The sequence below is a fragment of the Heterodontus francisci genome, chromosome 37 (genome assembly GCF_036365525.1).
Source record: "Heterodontus francisci isolate sHetFra1 chromosome 37, sHetFra1.hap1, whole genome shotgun sequence".
NCBI classification, from domain to species: domain Eukaryota; kingdom Metazoa; phylum Chordata; class Chondrichthyes; order Heterodontiformes; family Heterodontidae; genus Heterodontus; species Heterodontus francisci.
The window spans coordinates 6769623-6792722 of NC_090407.1; the positions used below are offsets into that span (position 1 = coordinate 6769623).

Consider the following 23100-nt stretch of genomic DNA (forward strand, 5'->3'; position numbering starts at 1 on the left):
GCAGCCGAGATTATATGTTCATGTGTCTGGAGTGGGGTTCAAATCTGCTAGTCACAATAGTGCTACCATTAAGCCTGGACTTACTGCTGAAAATCACCCAACAGCGGAGTCACTCACCAACTGGGTAATCAGCAACAGACATCAATGCCTCCGCTATCGCTGAGGATAGACTCTGCCTCAGGGAAAGCCATGCTAATTATGTTCACTGGACTGCAAAGATTTGGATTGCATGGAGTTCAAGAGCAAGAGAGATGAGTTTTCTTTGCAGTCTTTCAATATTTCGTCACTGGGCAATGTAGAATTTATAAAATATTTGAGGTCACTGACTGTGACAAGTCAGTCTGAGCTTTCTACAGAACTTGCTTTTCAGCTATCTTTTTCAGCTATCTGTTTCAGCATGGATACAATGCTAGGGAATTGAATGTTGATTGAAGAGTTCTTTATGGCACTTATGTAATAGACACCCTTCCCATCTACATATTTAAAATTCTGCATATAGTGTACACTTGTAACTATCTTACTTAACTCTTTCTCCATCACATTTTGTTGATAACACTACCATAGTTTTAAAACAGCACATCCCAGGACTCAGTGCAATCAATAACACCGGAGGTCTGTTATTGTAAAATTGGATATTTAATAATTGAGTTTTCTGTCTTATTTGTACTTTGCAAAATGTAATATATAAAGGGAAATAGTATTCTGGTTCCAGTAATACCATCTCAAAAGTAATTTTCTCATTGAATCATTGCAGCTTGAGCAGGACTAGAAAAACATAAAACACTTTAGTAGGATAACAGCTATACAAGACTAGGTAATAGCTTTTCCTACAATGAATGACTGACATGCAAACGGCAATAATGGTCCATGCGATTAATGGCAGTAGTGCAAACTGGCAGAAAAATTAAGGAAATGAAAAATAGTTTCACGAATGAGTACAAAGGTCATTAATGGCATAGTGTAACCTAGTTTTATATATTATGAAGGCTAATATAAAACTGTTAAGAGCTAATGACTCTTATAGCCAGACTGAAATACACTGTGATGATATTAACTCCATCAATACTGAACTGCCTTGGCTGATATTTTCCTCCTTCTGAGACAGGCTGCAACACCATGACTACCGTCCATGTTGAGACAAACTAACTGACTGGACAAAGGCATCAAACACATCACCCTCTATGACTGTGCTGCTGAGGCAACTCATGACAGAAAATGATGAATCTATAAACATTGTTGAGCTTTTCCTCAGTAAAAGGTGAGAATTTTTTGTAATTCCATTTGGTGAGGCAGCTTCTCAGATTCATTGGGGATGGTTCTCAAAAGATCACTGGACAATTACTTTTCATTCATTTTCTGAAGCGCCTGTGTTGTTTGGGGATGGGGAGAGCACCAGAATGGAATTAGAATGCAACTGTTAAAATTCAGAAAGGTTTTCAGAACAGAAGGATTTTTTGTGCAAAATTTTAATAATTGACTTGTCATGTGTGAAACACTTAGGGTCCTGGGATAATATGGTCATAAGCAAAACCTTCTATAAAAACAGGGTTGGGTTTCCCATAAAAATGACAATTTTTTAAACACATAAAACAAAAATATATAGTGTATGAGGCAGTCATCTCAGTGCTATGGATAATATAACACGAGAGATGCAGTGTCCCTTAAGATCCAAAACAAACTGCACTGCAGGGTGAGAAGCTACATAATCTGAGTTAACTGCAGTGACATTTCATATTTATGAAAAATATACACTTCACTAAATTTCACATGTAGATGGTTACAAGTCAGCATGAAACTTAACAGCTTTGTTGGCAGAAAATTAGTTCATATTTCTCCTGCTATTACGCCCACTGGAAAATCTGCATGTGGGGTGTTGAGATTGAGAGCAAAACTGTGTTCAGCCCTCCATTGAGAAACAGCTTGTTGTGACACACTGTCAAAGCTCATTCATGAAGAAATGTCACAGGTTGAGATACTGGGGTGCTACCGATGCCAATCCAACTGTGCCTACGCAAGAATTAAGAGAAGAGGGAGAAAATGTGGGGGCAGGGAAGATGAGGGAAAAATTTGTCTCTTCAGCTATATGTGTGCAATGCTGCCTTTTCTAGGACTTTGCTACTTTACAACTGTAATGGCTTATCAAAACTCCTTCAGCCACCATTCCAAACTCTAATTTTTCAGCTTTTGGCTGTTGCATAGATGGTCTATATGGGCTCTTGCTTATCATGGAAGATTGGCACTTTGAACAGCAAGGCTACAATTGCCAGCATATAATTGAAAGTATCTGAAATCCATGCAGCTATGGAAGAGAGGCTGAGGTGTGGGGCCTCCGTGAGCTTACTGAGCTGGTTTTCAAAGATGAGGAGGAGGGGCTAGTGAGAGAAGTTGGGTTGTGGTACAGAAAAGGTATTTGGCATTGTCCTTGTCCTCCAAGTCAGTCCTGGCTGCAGAGGGGAGAGACAATAGTGTTCAAGATGAAGAGCCAGATCTGATGATGAATAATATGAACATACGAATTAGGAACAGGAGTAGGCCACTCGGCCCTTCGAGCCTGCTCTGCCATTCAATAAGTTCATGGCTGAACTGATTACTCCACATTGCCGCCTACCCCCGATAACCTTTCACCCTCTTGCTCATCAAGAACCGATCCACCCCTGCATTAAAAATATTCAAAGACTCTGCTTCCACGCCTTTTGAGGAAGAGAATTTCAAAGACTCTCAACCCTTTGGGAAAAAATTTCTCCTCCTCTTTGTCTTAAGTGCGCGACCACTTATTTTTAAACAGTGACCCCTAGTTCTAAATTCTCCCACAAAGGGAAACATCCTTTCCACATCCACCCTGTCAAGACCCCTCAGAATCTTCAATGTTTCAATCAAGTCGCCTCTTACTCTTCTAAATTCTAGCAGATACAAGCCTAGCCTGACCAATCTTTCATTGTAAGACAGCCTACCCATTCCAGGTATTAGTCTAGTAAACCTTCTCTGAACTGCCTCCAACGCATTTAAATCCTTCCTTAAATAAGAAGACCAGTACTGTACACAGTACTCCAGATGTGGTCTCACCAATGCCTTGTATAGCTGAAGCATAACCTCCCTACTTTTGTAATCAATTCCCCTTGCGATAAACGATAACATTCTATTAGCTTTCCTAATTACTTGCTGTACCTGTATACTAACCTTTTGCGATTCATGCACTAGGACACCCAGATCCCTCTGCATCTGAGCTCTGCAATCTCTCATCATTTAGTTAAATGTTTCTTGTTTATTATTCCTGCCAAAGTGGACAATTTCACATTTTCCCACATTATACTCCATCTGCCAGGTCTTTGCCCACTCACTTAACCTATCTATATCCCTTTGTAGTCTCATGTCCTCTTCACAACTTACTTTCCTACCTATCTTTGTGTCATCAGCAAATTTAGCGACCATACCTTTGTTCCCTTCATCTAAGTCATTTATATAAATTGTAAAAAGTTGAGGCCCCAGCACAGATCCCTGTGGCACACCACTCGTTACATCTTGCCAACCAGAAAATGACCCATTTATGCCTATTTTGTGTTTCTTGTTAGCTAGTCAATCTTCTATCCATGCCAATATGCTACCCCCTACACCATGAGCTTTTATTTTCAGCTAGTCATTCACTCAAGGCTGTATCAGAATCAAGCCCAATCCTGACCTTATCTAAAATCCAGCAGAAAATACTGGATAGCAAAATGCTCAATTTTTCTTTAAATCTTCCCTAGCCCAGGGACACTGATGTTCCACATGAGATCAGCTTATGTCAATGGATCAGCAAACACGAGATCTTCTGGTTTCAATGCCATAATGTAACACCAGCCACAGCCTTCATCCCATTTCGCAGTAGACACCTCTGCACAAGAGACACCCTGCTGGCTCACTCTGCCAATTTCCTCTCCCATGCAGATCACTTTCCCCTCCAGCCTCAGATTGGTAGAATTATTCTACATGAATACAGGGGTAAACTGAATTCTATTGTTCTGCTTCCTAATGTGTTGTGCCACAATGCCACCCACAGGATTGTACATTCTAGTGACATGCCGTTAGCAAGTGGAAGTGATACACTGAAACCTTACACCAGGACTTGTGTCAGGCTGTGCAAAAAAAAAGGCTCATTACAATACTGTGCAATGTGTAACATTTAGGTTCTTAAAAATGGATTTTGTTATGTACTTAAAGATTTAATTATCTAGCTATTAATTACATGGTGATCAACCTCATGAGGCTCCAAACCCAAATATTATGAACAATTCACATGCTTCTGGAGCAACAAGACAGTCTGTTCATGACCCTAGAGGCTACAGCATTTTAGGAGGACCCCTGATTTTACTGAGGGACAGCAGATAACAGCAGGGCCAACAAGCGAGTGGCCTGTGTCAAGCTTCACAAGAACTGCATAGTTTCAGGTTTGGTGCTATTTTCATGGCTCAAAAAACAAATTTTCTCTGGGATTTCAGTTATGTTTTTTCCCCTGTGTCTTTCAGAGCAAGTAAAAATTTATGTGACATTTTATCAAAACAGTATGAGTGCTTGACAACCCAAATCTAAATAATAGAAGGGAATGCTGCAGTTACTGCTTGCTGTAATGAAGATTTTGGGTTTATGATGAAGGGAATATCAAATCATGTATAAATTGTAAATGAAGCAAATGCAGCAGTTTTTGCATTCTTAATGAATGCACAGCTGCTCATTAAAAAAGTACAAGAAGTTGGTAAACTCTACTTCACAGCACTGTAAACCACTGTAAGTAGTTCAGTACTGACTGCCCTCGAGTTCTTGCTCAGGAATTGCAGAGATAACAATATGGAAAAATAGGAGAAGCTGGGATCATTCTAATCTTTTAACATGGTTACTCCGCACTGCATTCATAGTTGAGGTAACGGGCTGGGGGTATGATAGCATAGTAATTATGTTACTGGTCTAGAAATCCAGAGGCTTGGACTAATGTTCTGGAGGGATGAGTACAAATCCAATCTCCCCATGGCAGCTGAAGAGTTTAAATTCAATTAATTAAATAAATCTGGAATAAAAAGTTAGTATATTTTGTTATCATATTTTATTCCATATTGCCTCTGTGAAGCACTTTGGAACGTTTTACTATATTAAAGGTGCTATATAAATACAAATTGTAGTATCAGTGATGGTGACAAGAAAATACCAGAATGTCGTAAAAACTCATCTGGTTCACTAATGTCCTTCAGAGAAGGACATCTGCCATCCTTACTCAGTCTGGCCTAGATGTGACTCCAGATACACAGCAACGTGGCTGACTCTCAACTGCCCTCTGAAATGGCCTAGAAAGCCACTCTGTTGTATTCAAGAAGGTGGCTCACCACCACGTTCTCAAGGGTAATTCGGCATAAGCAACAAATGCTGGCCCTGCCAGCAACAGCCACACCCTGTGAATCAATCAGAAGCTATGATGCTCAAGTGTGAAAAATTATTTCCTCACACTGCTTACCCATATTTAAGGTAGGGTGACAGTATTAATGCAGCATCCCAATGTATTTCCAAATTGGTGAAGCTGCAGTCCAACTGTCCAAATATATTACACATCAGAAACCAAAAAGATCAGTGTTAGTTAAACCAGAAAAAAAAACTGTTCATTGCTGCTGTTTGCCCAGTTGGCTCTGAAACTGACTGCAGTACATCGGCAAGCTGGTTTTAGTTTCAAATTGCTTCCCAAGGTGCTCTCTATGGTATATCATCACCATCATACACGTTAGTGCAATACTGCCAGAAGCAGAGAGCTATAGAATTAGAATTAGAACATTACAGCGCAGTACAGGCCCTTCGGCCCTCGATGTTGCGCCGACCTGTGAAACCATCTGACCTACACTATTCCATTTTCATCCATATGTCTATCCAATGACCACTTAAATGCCCTTAAAGTTGGCGAGTCTACTACTGTTGCAGGCAGGGCGTTCCACGCCCCTACTCCTTTCTGAGTAAAGAAACTACCTCTGACATCTGTCCTATATCTATCACCCCTCAACTTAAAGCTATGTCCCCTTGTGTTTGCCATCACCATCCGAAGAAAAAGACTCTCACTATCCACCCTATCCAACCCTCTGATTATCTTATATGTCTCTATTAAGTCACCTCTCCTCCTCCTTCTCTCCAACGAAAACAACCTCAAGTCCCTCAGCCTTTCCTCGTAAGACCTTCCCTCCATACCAGGCAACATCCTAGTAAATCTCCTCTGCACCCTTTCCAGAGCTTCCACATCCTTCCTATAATGCGGTGACCAGAACTGCACGCAATACTCCAGGTGTGGTCTCACCAGAGTTTTGTACAGCTGCAGCATGACCTCGTGGCTCCGAAACTCGATCCCCCTACTAATAAAAGCTAACACACCATATGCCTTCTTAACAGCCCTATTAACCTGGGTAGCAACCTTCAGGGATTTATGCACCTGGACACCAAGATCTCTCTGTTCATCTACACAACCAAGAATCTTCCCATTAGCCCAGTACTCTGCATTCCTGTTACTCCTTCCAAAGTGAATCACCTCACACTTTTCCGCATTAAACTCCATTTGCCATCTCTCAGCCCAGCTCTGCAGCCTATCTATGTCCCTCTGTACCCTACAACATCCTTCGGCACTATCCACAACTCCACCGACCTTAGTGTCATCCGCAAATTTACTAACCCACCCTTCTACACCCTCATCCAGGTCATTTATTAAAATGACAAACAGCAGTGGCCCCAAAACAGATCCTTGCAGTACACCACTAGTAACTAAACTCCAGGATGAACATTTGCCGTCAACCACCACCCTCTGTCTTCTTTCAGCTAGCCAATTTCTGATCCAAAGCTCTAAATCACCTTCAACCCCATACTTCCGTATTTTCTGCAATAGCCTACCATGGGGAACCTTATCAAATGCCTTACTGAAATCCATATACACCACATCCACTGCTTTACCCTCATCCACCTGTTTGGTCACCTTCTCGAAAAACTCAATAAGGTTTGTGAGGCACGACCTACCCGTCACAAAACTGTGCTGACTATCGCTAATGGACTTATTCTTTTCAAGATGATTATAAATCCTGTCTCTTATAACCTTTTCCAACATTTTACCAACAACCGAAGTAAGGCTCACAGGTCTATAATTACCAGGGCTGTCTCTACTCCCCTTCTTGAACAAGGGGACAACATTTGCTATCCTCCAGTCTTCCGGCACTATTCCTGTCGACAATGACGACATAAAGATCAAAGACAAAGGCTCTGCAATCTCCTCCCTAGCTTCCCAGAGAATCCTAGGATAAATCCCATCTGGCCCAGGGGACTTATCTATTTTCACACTTTCCAAAATTGATAACACCTCCTCCTTGTGAACCTCAATCCCATCTAGCCTAGTAGCCTGAATCTCAGTATTCTCCTCGACAACATTTTCTTTCTCTACTGTAAATACTGACGCAAAATATTCACTTAACACTTCCCCTACCTCCTCTGATTCCACACACAACTTCCCACTACTATCCTTGATTGGCCCTAATCTAACTCTAGTCATTCTTTTATTCCCGATATACCTATAGAAAGCCTTAGGGTTTTCCCTGATCCTATCCGCCAATGACTTCTCGTGTCCTCTCCTTGCTCTTCTTAGCTCTCCCTTTAGATCCTTCCTGGCTAGCTTGTAACTCTCAAGCGCCCTAACTGAGCCTTCACGTCTCATCCTAACATAAGCCTTCTTCTTTCTCTTGACAAGCGCTTCAACTTCTTTAGTAAACCACGGCTCCCTCGCTCGACAACTTCCTCCCTGCCTGACAGGTACATACTTATCAAGGACACGCAGTAGCTGCTCCTTGAATAAGCTCCACATTTCGATTGTTCCCATCCCCTGCAGTTTCCTTCCCCATCCTACGCATCCTAATTCTTGCCTAATCGCATCATAACTTCCTTTCCCCCAGCTATAATTTTTGCCCTGCGGTATATACCTGTCCCTGCCCATCGCTAAGGTAAACCTAACCGAATTGTGGTCACTATCACCAAAGTGCTCACCTACATCTAAATCTAACACCTGGCCGGGTTCATTACCCAGTACCAAATCCAATGTGGCATCGCCCCTGGTTGGCCTGTCTACATACTGTGTCAGAAAACCCTCCTGCACACACTGGACAAAAACTGACCCATCTAAAGTACTCGAACTATAGTATTTCCAGTCGATATTTGGAAAGTTAAAGTCCCCCATAACAACTACCCTGTTACTCTCGCCCCTGTCGAGAATCATCTTCGCTATCCTTTCCTCTACATCTCTGGAACTATTTGGAGGTCTATAAAAGACTCCCAACAGGGTGACCTCACCTCTCCTGTTTCTAACCTCGGCCCATACTACCTCAGTAGACGAGTCCTCAAATGTCCTTTCTGTCGCTGTAATACTCTCCTTGATTAACAATGCCACACCCCCCCCTCTTTTACCATCTTCTCTGTTCTTACTGAAACATCTAAATCCCGGAACCTGCAACATCCATTCCTGCCCCTGCTCTACCCATGTCTCCGAAATGGCCACTACATCGAGATCCCAGGTACCAACCCATGCTGCAAGCTCACCCACCTTATTCCGGATGCTCCTGGCGTTGAAGTAGACACACTTTAAACCAGGTTCTTGCTTGCCAGTGCCCTCTTGCGTCCTTGTAACCTTATCCCTGACCTCACTACTCTCAACATCCTGTACACTGGCACTACAATTTAGGTTCCCATTCCCCTGCTGAATTAGTTTAAACCCCCCCGAAGAGCACTAGCAAATCTCCCCCCCAGGATATTGGTACCCCTCTGGTTCAGGTGAAGACCATCCTGTTTGTAGAGGTCCCACCTACCCCAGAAAGAGCCCCAATTATCCAGGAAACCAAAACCCTCCCTCCTGCACCATCCCTGCAGCCACGTGTTCAACTCCTCTCTCCCTATTCCTCGCTTCGCTATCACGTGGCACGGGCAACAACCCAGAGATAACAACTCTGTTTGTTCTCGCTCTAAGCTTCCACCCCAGCTCCCTGAATTTCTGTCTTAAATCCCCATCTCTCTTCCTACCTATGTCATTGGTGCCTATGTGGACCGCGACTTGGGGCTGCTCCCCCTCAAGGATCCCAAAAACACGATCCGAGACATCACGAACCCTGGCACCTGGGAGGCAACATACCAACCGTGAGTCTCTCTTGTTCCCACAGAACCTCCTATCTGTTCCCCTAACTATGGAGTCCCCAATGACTAATGCTCTGCTCCTCTTCCCCCTTCCCTTCTGAGCAACAGGGACAGACTCTGTGCCAGATACCTGTACCCCATTGCTTACCCCTGGTAAGTCGTCCCCCGCAACAGTATCCAAAACGGTATACCTGTTGTTGAGGGAAACGGCCACAGGGGATCCCTGCACTGCCTGCTGGTTCCCTCTCCTTCCCCTGACGGTAACCCATCTACCTACTTCTTTTACCTGAGGTGTGACGACCTCCCCATAACTCTTCTCAATAACCCCCTCCGCCTCCCGAATGATCCGAAGTTCATCCAGCTCCAGCTCCAGTTCCCTAACGCCACCACCCAAATATATAGTTTCTACTTACCCAGCAGTCCCCTGGTCCTCCGAAAACAAAAGGGAATTAACTTTTAAACTTACACTGAAATTGACTTCCCAGCTGTAAGCTCGCTCTCGCACCTTCGCTACTGTCAAGCTGCAGTCACCAAAACTAAAAGAAAGAGATTATAAACCACCCAAATATATAGTTTCTACTTACCCAGCAGTCCCCTGGTCCTCCGAAAACAATAGAGGTTGAGTCATTGAATATATTCAAGGCTGAGATAGACAGTCAAGGGTTATGGGCAACAGGCAGGAAAGTGGAGTTGAGGCCAAGATCAGATCATCATCGCTGTCAAACGTTCATTATGCCTTTTCCAACTTTCCACTGATTTGCAAGTTCTAAATTTTGAACTCCACTGCCTACATCCTGTCCCACACAAAGGCCCACTTACCTATCATCTCACCTTAGCTGACTTCCATAACCTGCAGCGTATTCAACTTCAAAATCTTGCACCTTGTCTACAAAATACTTCTGAGCTTCAGTCCTTTCCTTTGTGATCTCCAGTGTCCCACGTGCCTGGCCACACCCTTTGCTCTTCCAAAGCTGCTCTGCATCTCCCCTATTTACTATTGGTGGTTGAGTCTTCCGTCGTTTTGCTCTTGATCCTAAAACTCTTTCCCAAAACTCCTCCAAATTGCTATAACTAACTACTTTGAAATGCTTCCACAAACCCTACTTCATCAACCATGCATTTAGCCCACTCCCCTTAAACTCTGACTTTTTGCCATGATAAAAGCACTGCATAAAGCTAAGTTCTCAATGATTTACTAACAAAACTTCACAAAAGGTTAACAAATATCAAGAAGCCACTTTTCCTACCCATTGCCCTGCGGAATGCCCACTTTCCGAGTATCATCGCCGGACAAAAGGGGGCAGAGACTAGTTTTTCTAGATCCACACTCTTTGTGCTACTGTCGGACTTCTGGGCTTCCAAGAATGCGTTCAGCGGGGCAGGGTGGGAGTATAGCTAAGCCTGTGCCTACCTACTACTGCTCCTAGTTTTATGCTCTTATTTAAGCTGCATAGAGGATTTTCCCAATGTAAAGAGTTGTTGCTTTCAGCCAGAATAACCAGCCAAAATGATCAAATTTTCCACTTGCAAGCATGCAATCAGGATCATTTTAGATTTTAACATGAATATGAGGTGAAGTTACTTATCAAGTTTGCGGAAATGTCAACAAATCTGAAGACAGAAACCAAATATTGTTACAAACCTGGCATCCCAGTCAGTTGAATAGAAATGAGACAAAAGAAAACAATTTCAAAAACCCAGCATCAGGGCCTGTTTATTACCTCAGTTCATCTTCTTTCTTCCTTGGCCTCCTTAACTCGAGAGACAATGGATAAGCGCCTGGAGGTGGTCAGTGGTTTGTGAAGCAGTGCCTGGAGTGGCTATAAAGGCCAATTTTAGAGTGACAGGCTCTTCCACAGGTGCTGCAGAGAAATTTGTTTGTCGGGGCTGTTGCACAGTTGGCTCTCCCCTTGCGCCTCTGTCTTTTTTCCTGCCAACTACTAAGTCTCTTCGACTCGCCACATTTTAGCCCTGTCTTTATGGCTGCCCGCCAGCTCTGGCGAACGCTGGCAACTGACTCCCACGACTTGTGATCAATGTCACAGGATTTCATGTCGCGTTTGCAGACGACTTTAAAGCGGAGACGTGGACGGCCGTTGGGTCTGATACCAGTGGCGAGCTCGCTGTACAATGTGTCTTTGGGGATCCTGCCATCTTCCATGCGGCTCATATGGCCAAGCCATCTCAAGCGCCGCTGACTCAGTAGTGTGTACAAGCTGGGGATGTTGGCCGCCTCGAGGACTTCTGTGTTGGAGATACGGTCCTGCCACCTGATGCCAAGTATTCTCCGGAGGCAGCGAAGATGGAATGAATTGAGACCTCAGTTCATCTATTCCAATTGTTATTCTGAATCACCGATGTAGCCATGGACGGTTTGATAATAATGGGCTAATACACTTTCATCTCTGGGTTCAGCATCGGTCCTGAATGATGAGATTAATATTTTCTCTGCCTTTTGGCAATAAAGGTCCAATCCAAAAAGGGGTTTGGGCAGTTTGAACTTGGTAACGAGTAGGCATGAACTCTCAGCTCAAAATTGCCTTTAATTTAGTACATGTCCAAATCAAGATGGTGTTAGAGACTTGGAGTAGGGTCTCCTCATGACATTAGTGCTCTTGTCCTTCTTAGTGATAAAAGTGATGGGTTTTGGAGGTATTGATAAAGTACAGGTGCTGTAAGTTACTGATACATTGAGACCATGTAGGGTAATGCAGTCACCCTACATTGGGCTACTCTGAATTTCAGTATACTTCAGAATAAAGCTGTTGATCTGAAGGCAGGAAAAGCTGACTGGAATCCCCAGGTGCAAGAAATCTTTTACAATGTGACAATCATTCTGCCCTCTTAAATCTGGATCTGGGGGTAGCATAAAGGATCAAATATAATATATTATATATCCTTGTGCAACAGTATTATAGTTCAAAACCCAATACAAAAAAGATTCTTCAAAAAATCTAGAAGTGATAAAAGGCTGTCGACTGTGCACTGAGTCAACCCATAGCCAGCAGGAACTCATTTATGTTAAGTATAGTAAATCAGATGAAACTTGAAAGGCAAGATATATGCGGAAAATAATGTATTCCATAAAGGAGTTGGTTTTCAAGCAAATTGAAGTACTAGTACAGACAAGTAGCAGATCCTACGTACAATCTTGCTGACTGCAGTCAGTACATGCCAATCTCCCAATTTCCATTGTTGCACTCTCCCTTCACTATCAAGTAATTGGCCTGCATCAATATTTGTTTTTTCATGCAGATATCTGCATCAACCATACACATGGAAAACACAGCCAGCACTTTCGAGTAAATCTGCCCTGCTGATTACCTTAAATCCAACTGGGGAAGCTTCACTAATCCACTAATTCCAAACAGGATTATAGCACCAGCTTTCAGCATAATCGTAGCATAGAATAATTGTACAGTGAATCCAGAGTTTAAATACTGCTAGCACTTAGACTGCCTGAAAGGGTGGTAAAGGCAGAAAATCGCATCTCAGCCTGGATGTGCACCTGAAGTGCCGTAACCTGCAGGGCTACGGACCAAATGCTGGAATGTGGGAATAGGCTGGGTGGCTCTTTTTTTTTTCAGCTGGTGCAGACACAATGGGTCAAATGCCATAAACTTTCTATGATTCTATAAGGTGCTGGTGAAGCTAACTGCACAGCAAAATATCTATGTATGTATTAAAAAAATCTTAATTCTGGATGTACTTTGTCAACTTTCCCCGTTATAAATTCCAGTACTGACACTTATAATGGAACTTCCCACGTAATGTCACACTGTTATTACACCCTCACCCAGAGGAAGTACTACAATACCACCAGTGAATGGCTTACATGGTCACCTCCAATTTTGTTTTTAACACCAATATAAACCAGGTACTCATACTTCTGTAGAGCAGAGAAACACCTCAGAATTAGGTTTTCCAAAAGATCCTTCAGAGGTAGCAATGGAAAAAAATATAAAGAAACTCTGTTTATTCCCTTAGCTCACTCACATGATTTTTTACTGCTAGTTTGCACTAACAAATTAAGAAGGGCAATGGAAACAAAAGTTGCGATTTTGATTTCTGATTCAACTGGGGATATTTCACTAACTTTGCTTTATGCCCCTTTATCATAATTTGAGCATAATCTTCGTGCAGCCAAGAGATGAAAATTTGAAACAAAATAAGATTTGTTAATGGCAAAGTTGACTTGGCACAATTGTGGAATTGTTCTGCAACAGCAAATTAGCATTATGTTCATGTAGTACATGTGAAACCCAATAAGAGAAAACAGACGGCAAACAATAGGCGTCGCATTATGCTTTAAACACAACTTATGATTAATCTGGCACATTGAAGATGTGATGTGTTCTTCACTGGATTTTAATTACCCTTTTATATTTGCAATTTACAGTAAACTCAAAATAGCACGGCACAGTTGCTGAAGGTAGCACGCACCAAAGCAGGCATTGTCATGCCTCTTAGATATATTGCCCCAGTATACAAACTAAGTGCCAGAGCAGCTTTGAGAGGCAGATAAAAGATATATGGCTGCGAGTTCAGCAACAGAAGTGTTCCAAACCAGCAGTGAAATGGTGACCTTCCCCAATTTGCAGTTGCTTTAACGTTGATCCAGTTGCTGATACTGAAGAATTCCTTGCTCTCCCCCCATATCCCCTAACATCCCCTAAATACCCCCTTTTAAACACCTCAACTGATCCTTCATTTCTGGGTTTCTTGCATTCCACATTCACACAACACTTCGTGTGAAGAAATGTGTTTTCTAGGTTCATATTTGACTGGCTTTAATTTGAATTTTGAAATGATGTCCCGTCGTTCCAGGGCCCCTCCTACAGAGGGAAGAGGCATTTCCTATCGACCCTGTCAGCTCCCTTCATGATTTTAACCACCTCAGTTACATTGTTCCTGAACTCTCTCATCTCCAGGAAATGGTGATCCAAATATACCCAGTCTCAAATCATCGCTAAATCTCTTCATCCCGGGTATCATCTTTATACATGCATAATTATATATGTGTATGAAATGCACTGATCCTCTTCTTTCCACCACACTAAAAACCTCAATTAGACCGGTCAGACGTGAAGCCATGCTGACACTAATCAGCTTATACATTTTCAACTGCTTATCTACTCTCGCATTGATAATTAATTCCAGTAATTTTCCCACTATTCGACAACGGGAGTACCCCAGCCAAGCTTGATCTTGTTCTCATCTTATGCCCACTTATATGCACTTTACAGTTAAGGTCACTGGATAGCAATCAGGAGCTGGACCCTGGTCTGATTCCTCCTTCCAGCCCAAAGATTCTAGGTCCAATTGGAGCAAGGCAACAGTCATCCTGACTGGGATCCTCCTGGAGGCTAGATCGGGCACAGAACGGCTACCCGCCTGCAAGCAGCGGGTAGCTTGATAAATCAATTCAGACCATTGATCAGACACCGACTGGAATTTTCTAGTGGTGTCAGGAGCCTGGAGGTGGCCAGTTCTCCAGGATCACTTTGAGAACCAGCTCCGCAGACACCATACCTACCTAGCCACAGCCCTCCATAAGGGTGGCCCGGCAGCTGTGGCCATTTATTTTCTTCCCTTTGTATAAAGTGCGGAGAGGGAGTCTCAAGATGGAGGCACCCTCTCTTTCTCCCTTACATGCAACAGCAGGCTGCAGCTCCTCCTATTGTTTTTTCCAGAGAGCCCACCCACTGTCCTTAATCGGATGGCGAGCGTGCCCTCTGGCCATTAAATTGGCCAATCGTACAAAAGCTGTGTCGGCTGACTATTGCCGACATGGTGCGGGGTTGGGAACTGGATTTGATCCCAACCGCAAACGGAAAGTCCTGCTCGATAAGGTGACTGATCTTTGCTGAAATAGATTTTGATAAACACACCTGTTTTCTGTCTTTGGCCCTTCCCTGGCATTCTCTACACAGTAATAATCACAGACCATTGAACCAAGGATCTATTTGAAGTGCTATTGGGAGAGAACAATCAATTCTAATCAAAATATTTTTGGATGCAACATCAGAATGCGCCTGCAGTTATGTATGAGAAAATGCTGACACTAGGCACAGCATGTTCTGTACTGAACACTGGACGAGTAGGCTTGGAATGTTATCATTCACCACTTCAACAAACAAAACGGACATTGTCAACTCAAATTTCTGTTTTAATATCCGAGCCTGGTCTTTAGGAGAACCTGAAGGTAACAACTCTTCATTGCTAGGGTAACTGGGTTCACTTTCCAAAATTCAAGCACAGCTCATTTGAATATTGGGTACTTCTGGTTCTCAGGTTCTCAATTTTTGATTTAGAATGACTGGTGATGTCACGACGGGCTCACACAAGGAGAATGTATAAACAATATAAAACCTACAAATGGTGAAAGAAAATAAAATGTAATTTTCCTCAGTCTCTTTCCCCTCTGCTGCATTTCTGTTTTCTCCCTAGAGCTACTGAGAATTTAAATTCAGTTTAAAAATCTGGAAATAAAAGCAATCAGTAAAAGTTGCCATGGAGCTGTCAGACTGTATAAAAACTCAACTGGTTCATTAATGTCCTTTTAGGGAAAGAAACGTTCTGTTCTTACCTTACCTGGATTAAAGGTGGCTCCAGTTCCACACCAGTGTGGTTGACTCTTAACTGCCCTCTGAAATGGCCTAGCAAGCCACTGGGTGGTATTAAACTGCTACTCATGGCAATAACTAACAGCCGAAACAGCAACACCCACATCCTGAGAATGAGTTTTAGAAAATCCAACTATCCATGAGTCATCCCAGAAGGCTACTCAGGGAATCTCAGATTTGTTTCCTTCTCAATGCTGTCTTTTTTGAGAATTGCAATTTGAAAAGTTTTGGAAAAATAAAAAACGTAAACATGGTAATAACAAGTAATTTAAATTATAGTACATTTCTGCCCCGCCCCACCCACGTACACCTCACCAATTCATCCCTCCTCCTAGCAGGAAGGGTAAAACCAGCTTTCACTTCTTCATGACCACAATATTTCCAATTATCTTATATACCATTAAATGGACATCCAATAATTAATGTTCCATTTGATAATAAGCTAATTCCACAAGCAAAAATATCTACTGTTGTCCCAAGTGCTAATGCCAGTTTATTCTCTCTTGTAGCAGAGTTCCACCCATCTACATAGACTAGTGGAACATTCAGGACAGTAGAGTTCCCCCTTCTTCCCCTCAACAACAACTTATATTTATATAGCACCTTTAACTTAATAAAACATCCCAAGGTGCTTCACAGGAGCATTAGAAAACAAAACATGAGAATGAGTCACATAAGGAGATATTAGGTCAGATGAACAAAAGCTTGGTCAAACAGGTAGGTTTTAAGGAGTGTCCGAAAGGAGGAAAGCAAGGTCGGGAGGCGGAGAGGTTTAGGGAGGGAATTCCAGGCTTAGGGCCTAGGCAACTGAAGGCACAGCCACCAATGATGGAGCAATTAAAATTGGGGATGATCAAGGGGCCAGAATTAGATGAGCAGATATCTTGGAGGGTTGTGGGGCTGGAGGAGATTACAGAAATAGGGAGGGGCGAAGCCATGGAGGGATTTGAAAACAAGGATGAGAATTTTGAAACTAAGACATTGCTTGACCAGGAGCCAATTGGCCAATGAGCCCTCTTTTTAAAGGTATGCAGGATTCAGGATTGGAGCCTGTGTACCCACTTACTGCTCTGTACTATAAATTAATCTGATTTAATTTAATCCTTTAAGACACTCTTTAAAACCTATCTTTGTGACCAAGCTTCAGGCCATCTGTCCTAATAACTCCTTATGTGATTGGATGTCAATTTTCTTTTAATAACGCTCCTGTGATGCGTCTGGGACATTTTACTATGTTACAGGTGTTATATAAATGTTTGTTGTTGGTCTCCGATCAAGATGTGAGCAACATTTCATATTCAGCAGGTTATGGCTGCAAATGAATGCCAGATTAGACATCAATAACCAACAAATCCTACACCCATTGAAAAATTGAGATTCAATATTAGTAGCAGGGCATTTAACCCATGTGGGAAAAAGTTTAACCATTGAACCATCAGAGGAGGTGCCTGGTTTCTGATCAGGAAAAGCAGCTTATTTTGATTGAAAATAAATCGGAAACACAGCATGAACATTTTTATATGAACACACACAAGGATACAGAGCCAAAAAACAAACCATTAGGAACATTATATAGTACTGTCTATCAGGTAGTAAGGCACATTTACAGATGCAGCAAGGTAGATGCAATTGGTACTGCATTACAGAGACTAGCTGAGAAAAGTAGAACCAAGTGCACACAAGGATATTTGCATCCTCATTCTGTTAGGTAGGGGCAGGGTGATAGATCCCATGGCATTCTGGCGAAGGTAGAGATTGGTGTGGCAGGTTGTCTGAGCTGTTCCGCATCCAAAAAGGGTTACAATATTCAGGTTCTCTGTGATCGTGCAAGAGCAGTACAGCCAGTATTATAAATCTGCAGTACCCAGCTCTGGCCATTAGAAGCCCTCAGTGGGCTAAGTAAATATTAAAGCAACCTCTACTTGCTGAAATTGCAGCACTTGATTTGCCACGAGTCTCACAATATTAATACAGCATCAAAATTATTAGGTCCTGATCCTGACAAAATAAATCCGAGCCTCGACATAAATACTGAATCTTGAGGATCAAAACTGGATTGTAACCAAACCATTTGCCATGATTGCCAGGCTTTGCACAGTCTTGTACTTACCCTGATCAATTGGGTGTTGTGGAAGTTGACTAAGCTGGCTGTTCACTACTCCTGCATAGGTTCGTAGAAAAGCCTCTTCACTTGGAGTGAGCTGTTAAAATAAAGATTTCCCCGTTTTATTTTCCAAAATTGGTTAGCAGTATTGCGGCATTAAAGTGCCATTTAAATATTATTTTCTATTTTCTTAAGCAGTAAGTTTAAGTTCTTCCATGAGGATTTGCATTGACATAAAATGAAAGGACTGGGTGACCAAAGTTACCTAATAATCTAGAAGCAACCAACATCTTCCTCCGGCATGGTTTGTACCATTTTCTTTAAGTAAAGGGGTATTATGCCAAACTGAACAGAGCTTTGGAACTGAACAGAGCTTTGATTGATTATATATCTGAGCCAAAATGGAGAGAAGGCACTGGAAGAAGACAGCCTATTTATTTGTCTGTCCCAACACTCAGCATAATTTATTTAGGAAGAATGCAGCCAAGGCTGTAGCAGGGAACACAAAGACAGAGGAAAAGCTCTGCTTAATTAAAAAAAAATCTCAATTCCCCATCTCTCTTCAAGGTGATGAGTCATGCTACGATTCTTTCTCTTGGGTAGCAGCACTCCAGTGGTCATTCTTAATTTATGCACCTCGACAAGCTGAAACCATCATTAGGGCAAATAATTGTTATCAGTCAAGTGCCAGCATTTTCCAATGGACCGGGACTACTACCCTATGCTGCTAGAAATTGGGTGTAAAATCAGGTACTAAGGCAGCGAATCCTGTTCAGTTTAGGAACTTGGGGAGTTTGTTGCAGAGCATTGTGCCATGCCAAATAATTTGCCCAAGCCATCACAGCCAAGTCCATCCTTGTCATTCAGACACAATTCCAGCATCAGCTGCTGGGCTGCTACAAAAGAGAACTTACAATGGTTTTTCAACACCCCCTTCCTCTCCCAACCTTCCTAACTGAGGATGCTGAGGTCAATTTCAGTCCTATCCTACTTTAAAATTGGCTAACTCAACAAAATCTGGGTACTGAACCAGGTACTTTACTGCTCTGTATGGCTCAGTGCCACACCACATAAGTGGTTTTAAACAGTGAACCATCAGGGGAGGTGTCTGGCTTCAGACACAGTCAGCAGCTTGCAGATATACAAACTCTTACTGCTACAGCGTTCCAGGCTGATAGTTTTAGGTGCTACACCTACTTTCTGCCCTAAGATCTCCCACTCTGTGTCTGTAATTTGAATACATGAGCAGTGTATTGCTGGGCTTACTTCACTCATGAAAAGTAACTGAAAATTTAAAAATCCTGTTTATTGGTCTATCATGCTTGTCGAAGAAACTAATTTTAATAATTTCACTTCAGTTTTTTAGGAAGATCCACTGGAGAAGATTGCCAGGTAACCTTATTGAAATATTCAAGACCCAAAAGGGCGCAGATAAACCAAGTCAATGGGAACAAAATTGCTTGGCCCTTCTGATACATTCCTGTGACTTCAGCGAGAGTACAGCACAAGGGCCTGTAATGTGTGAGACCCAGCCTACACTGAGAGCTTCCACTGGGCCTTGTATGGGGAAGATGTAGATTCCGTCCCATTCAAGGTCAGTAACACCAAGGGGCAGAAAAGGCAGGCAATCGGGGAGGACGGAAACCCCCTCCCACGACGGCCCGCAACCTGGACCTGTGAATTGCCACCTTGGCCAGGCCTTCCGCGGTTACGTTCGTGCCCGGGTGTCCCTGGAGAAGGAGCATGCGGTGTCCGCCGGTACGCTTGAGGCCTTCCGCGACCGGTGGGCACCGCAGGGACTGGAGTGCATTGTTGACGCCGAAAATGGCATTTTAATTTGAGTTTTTGTTTATTTCTGTTTTTAATAAAGTTATTTTAAAAATAAAAAATAAAAAAGGGGCAGAAAAGGAGCTGGAGCCAGGGCAGGGTTGGGACCTCACAAGCCATGAGTTACCTTTGTCCTGGCTTATCAAAAACCTGGCATGACTAGAGGCCTGTGTGCACAGTGAGATATAGCATGTCATCCTTCAAGATGGTGTGATTTGTCCCACTCGTGGGGTGGGGGGGGTGGGGGGGGGGATGTGGTTAGGGATGCAGGCCAGAGAAACAGCCTGGATGTCACCCTGGATGGTAGTCAGGTGCTGGCGTTTCTAGCAACATAGGGAAGGTGGATGTCTACAGTGGTATGGGCACTCATGAGCTATATGTAAATTAGTTACCTTCCCACTAACACAGCAGGGTCAATGATGGAGGGCAGTGGCAGGCAGAATCTGGGTGTAACTACTGGGATCAAGGCCAATATTTTTAACGTGGTCAAAGATTTAGCAAGACAGCAAAGGTGGGGGGTGGTGATAAAACAGTTCAGTTTTAATTACTTTACACAAAGATTATATATGGACTGTCAAGGGAGTGGACTGTATCAGCAAATTTGAGAGAATTGGTTAAGTACAAGTGAAAAATTTGATAACGGGGTATCAGGGAGATATCATGGGACATGATTATTTCCTCAACATTGCGACCAGCCAGGTAAATTGCGATATTCTTATCTGGTCATCTATATGCCTATGAACCTATCCAGGAAAATATGTACCTCAATTTGATTTCTTTTTTATCCTAATCTAATAGAATCAGCTATGAACCCCCACACTGAAACTAACATAAATACCTGAAACTACTGATAGATAAATATTAGACTGACTATTTGCTTCAGTAACAAATCAATTATGAAAGTATTTTTTTCTTGGGAAGCATACCATTTTTCCTTTAGAATTTGGGATCAACACAAGCATGCCAATTTATGCATAGTTAGGCTGCTTTGGATGTCATGTTAATAAACCTTGTGTCAAAGGGGTTAATTTTTTGAATGGTTTCATTGTGCAGTAGCGATGACAGGAAAACCAGCACAGGAAGTTCCACTCTGCCCTATAATCCCCTGCAGGAAAATAGCACAACTCAGAATTCAGAAGAGACTTATGGTGCTGGGTTTCACAGCTGTTATAATATGTTGTACAACACTGCTGCTGTTGCAAGCATGTTACGTGCCGCACTGTATCCTAGCTGAGCTGTATTTAATTTCATGTTCCAATAGTAACGCTAGAAAAGAGCAGCACTGCAAAACCCTAAAACCAAAATTCAAGGGGGCTAAATAAATATAATACAAGTATATGTATACAGAGCCTTCAAGATCTGAGATCCAAGTCCCGGTCTGAGCTGATTGAGCTGATCCCAGTTGGGCAAGCAGTTAGAACTCTTTCTCAGTCCTGAGTTTGAGCATGGGGGGATGGGGAATGAAATCAGCCAAGGTCACAGGATCGTAACAAGCCCTACAGAAGAGTTTACATACATGGACAGGATGTAATTGTGCTTGACTGTCATGTCCTCCATAGTTTGCCTTTTGTGGGAAAAATGGTCACCTGGGCAAGATACTAGGGGCATGTCAGTCACCTGCAGAACTGTAGCCCAGCAAGACTCAGGGAGAGGGGGAAAGGAAGTAACAATTTTGCCATTAATAAAATGTGCCTATAAGCAATTTCAATGAAAATAATTTCGCTGTGGGAAGTTAGATTTTGACAAACTGCTCAAAATTCACTTTTATGCTTCAGATACCATTGGTTGCTTTTGTTGAGAGTATTTCCTTCTAATTACAGTAACACACCAATTCTGTTCTTCAAATTAGCTAAAAGAAAGTAAGCAACAATGCTCACTTGGACTCAACAATCACTCTATGGAGAACATGGCTGCAAATTCTGGTCAGATGCATTCCTGGAATTTTCCTTACATGGCCGCCTGTCTCCAACTGCCTCTCCCAGTCAAACAGCCTCCCCCAAACTCATCTCCAATACTTTTTCTTTATTCTTCCATGGGATGTGGGCGGCATTGGCCGGCCAGCATTTGTTGCCCATCCCTAATGGCCCTTGAACAGAGTGACTTGATAGGTCATTTCAGAGGGCAGTTAAGAGTCAACCATGTTGCTGTGGGTCTGGAGTCACATGTAGGCCAGACCAGGTAAGGATGGCAGATTTCCTTCCCTAAAGGACATTAGTGAACCAAATGGGTTTTTACAGCAAACTATGATAGTTTCATGGCATTATTACTGAGACTAGCTTTCAATTCCAGATTTTTAATCAATTGAAATTTTTAAAAATTAATTAATTGAATTTAAATTCCACCAGCTGCCATGGTGGAATTTGAACCCATGTCCCCAGGGCATCAGCCTGGGCCTCTGGATTACTCACCCAGTGACATTACCACTATGCCACCACCTCCCCAACTATATAGCTAAATGAACAAAAAATGTATTGCTTCTATGATTTTTCTCCCAGGTTGCTTGCAGCAGTAATCAGGAGATTAATCTATAATTCCTGGAGACCTTAGGTCAAACCTGGAGGATTGGCAACCCTCTCGGATAAGTGCCTAGCCTTCACTCAATGTATTCCTACAGGGGCTAAAATGAGGACTCAGCAAAGTGGGAATCAAAGCTGTGTCGACCAGAACTCCTCTCCAGGTTCTACTGCAGAAGAGCACAGTTGATGAAAGACAGTGCCGAGAGTGCAGTGTTGACAGTATCGGTCATCCCCCAGGAACTACTCAACAAGGATGCCAGCCATGTCACTGGCTGAAACATTGCATTACATTGCTCTAATAAACTAAGATCTGCACACAGTTATGTCAAAATACCTGCGGTAGAGTTTTGCAACATTTGATAAATGCATTGATTGATTTATATAGTATGTTCTGATCAACCCAACTCACCATTTCAGATGCTTAAACGGTTGACAGCCAGGATGAGTGCACAATCCACTACTTTTTTTTTTTAAGAACTGTAAAATATCAAAGCAGTAACCTCTCTGCCTATTACAGACTTATTTTCTGACTTAATCCAGCAGTGAAATTACTATTTTCAAAGATAGGTTGCATAGTAACACTTTGGCAGGGAAAAAGACGTCTCATCATCTTCCCTAATCTGCTGCAAGCTCCCTTGTTCTCATTGCAAAGTGGCTGGTTCATCAACACGGTCATAAAAATGATTTGATGGGAGTACTTTGTAGGTTTAAAAACCTTGAACTAGAGTGAATCCTATTTGCGAAGCATTCCATAGCATTACAACACATTAGATCTATAGAAAATTGACCAAACAAGATGTTTCTTTAAATACAGCAGGGCTGATTTGCAGCTAATATCTGCAGTAGATATCTAGGATTATTTTCATTC

General features: G+C 42.5%; 1 protein-coding gene across 1 annotated transcript in view; it reads right to left on the reverse strand.

Annotated features, from left to right (window-relative positions):
• ctnnbip1 (catenin, beta interacting protein 1) overlaps window positions 1-23100 on the reverse strand; it is a 116154-nt gene that overhangs the window by 38222 nt on the left and 54832 nt on the right. The window contains exon 3 of the mRNA XM_068016961.1: window positions 17896-17986. Within this exon, the coding sequence (XP_067873062.1) occupies window positions 17896-17986 (91 nt within the window). The remainder of the gene's footprint in view (window positions 1-17895; window positions 17987-23100) is intronic.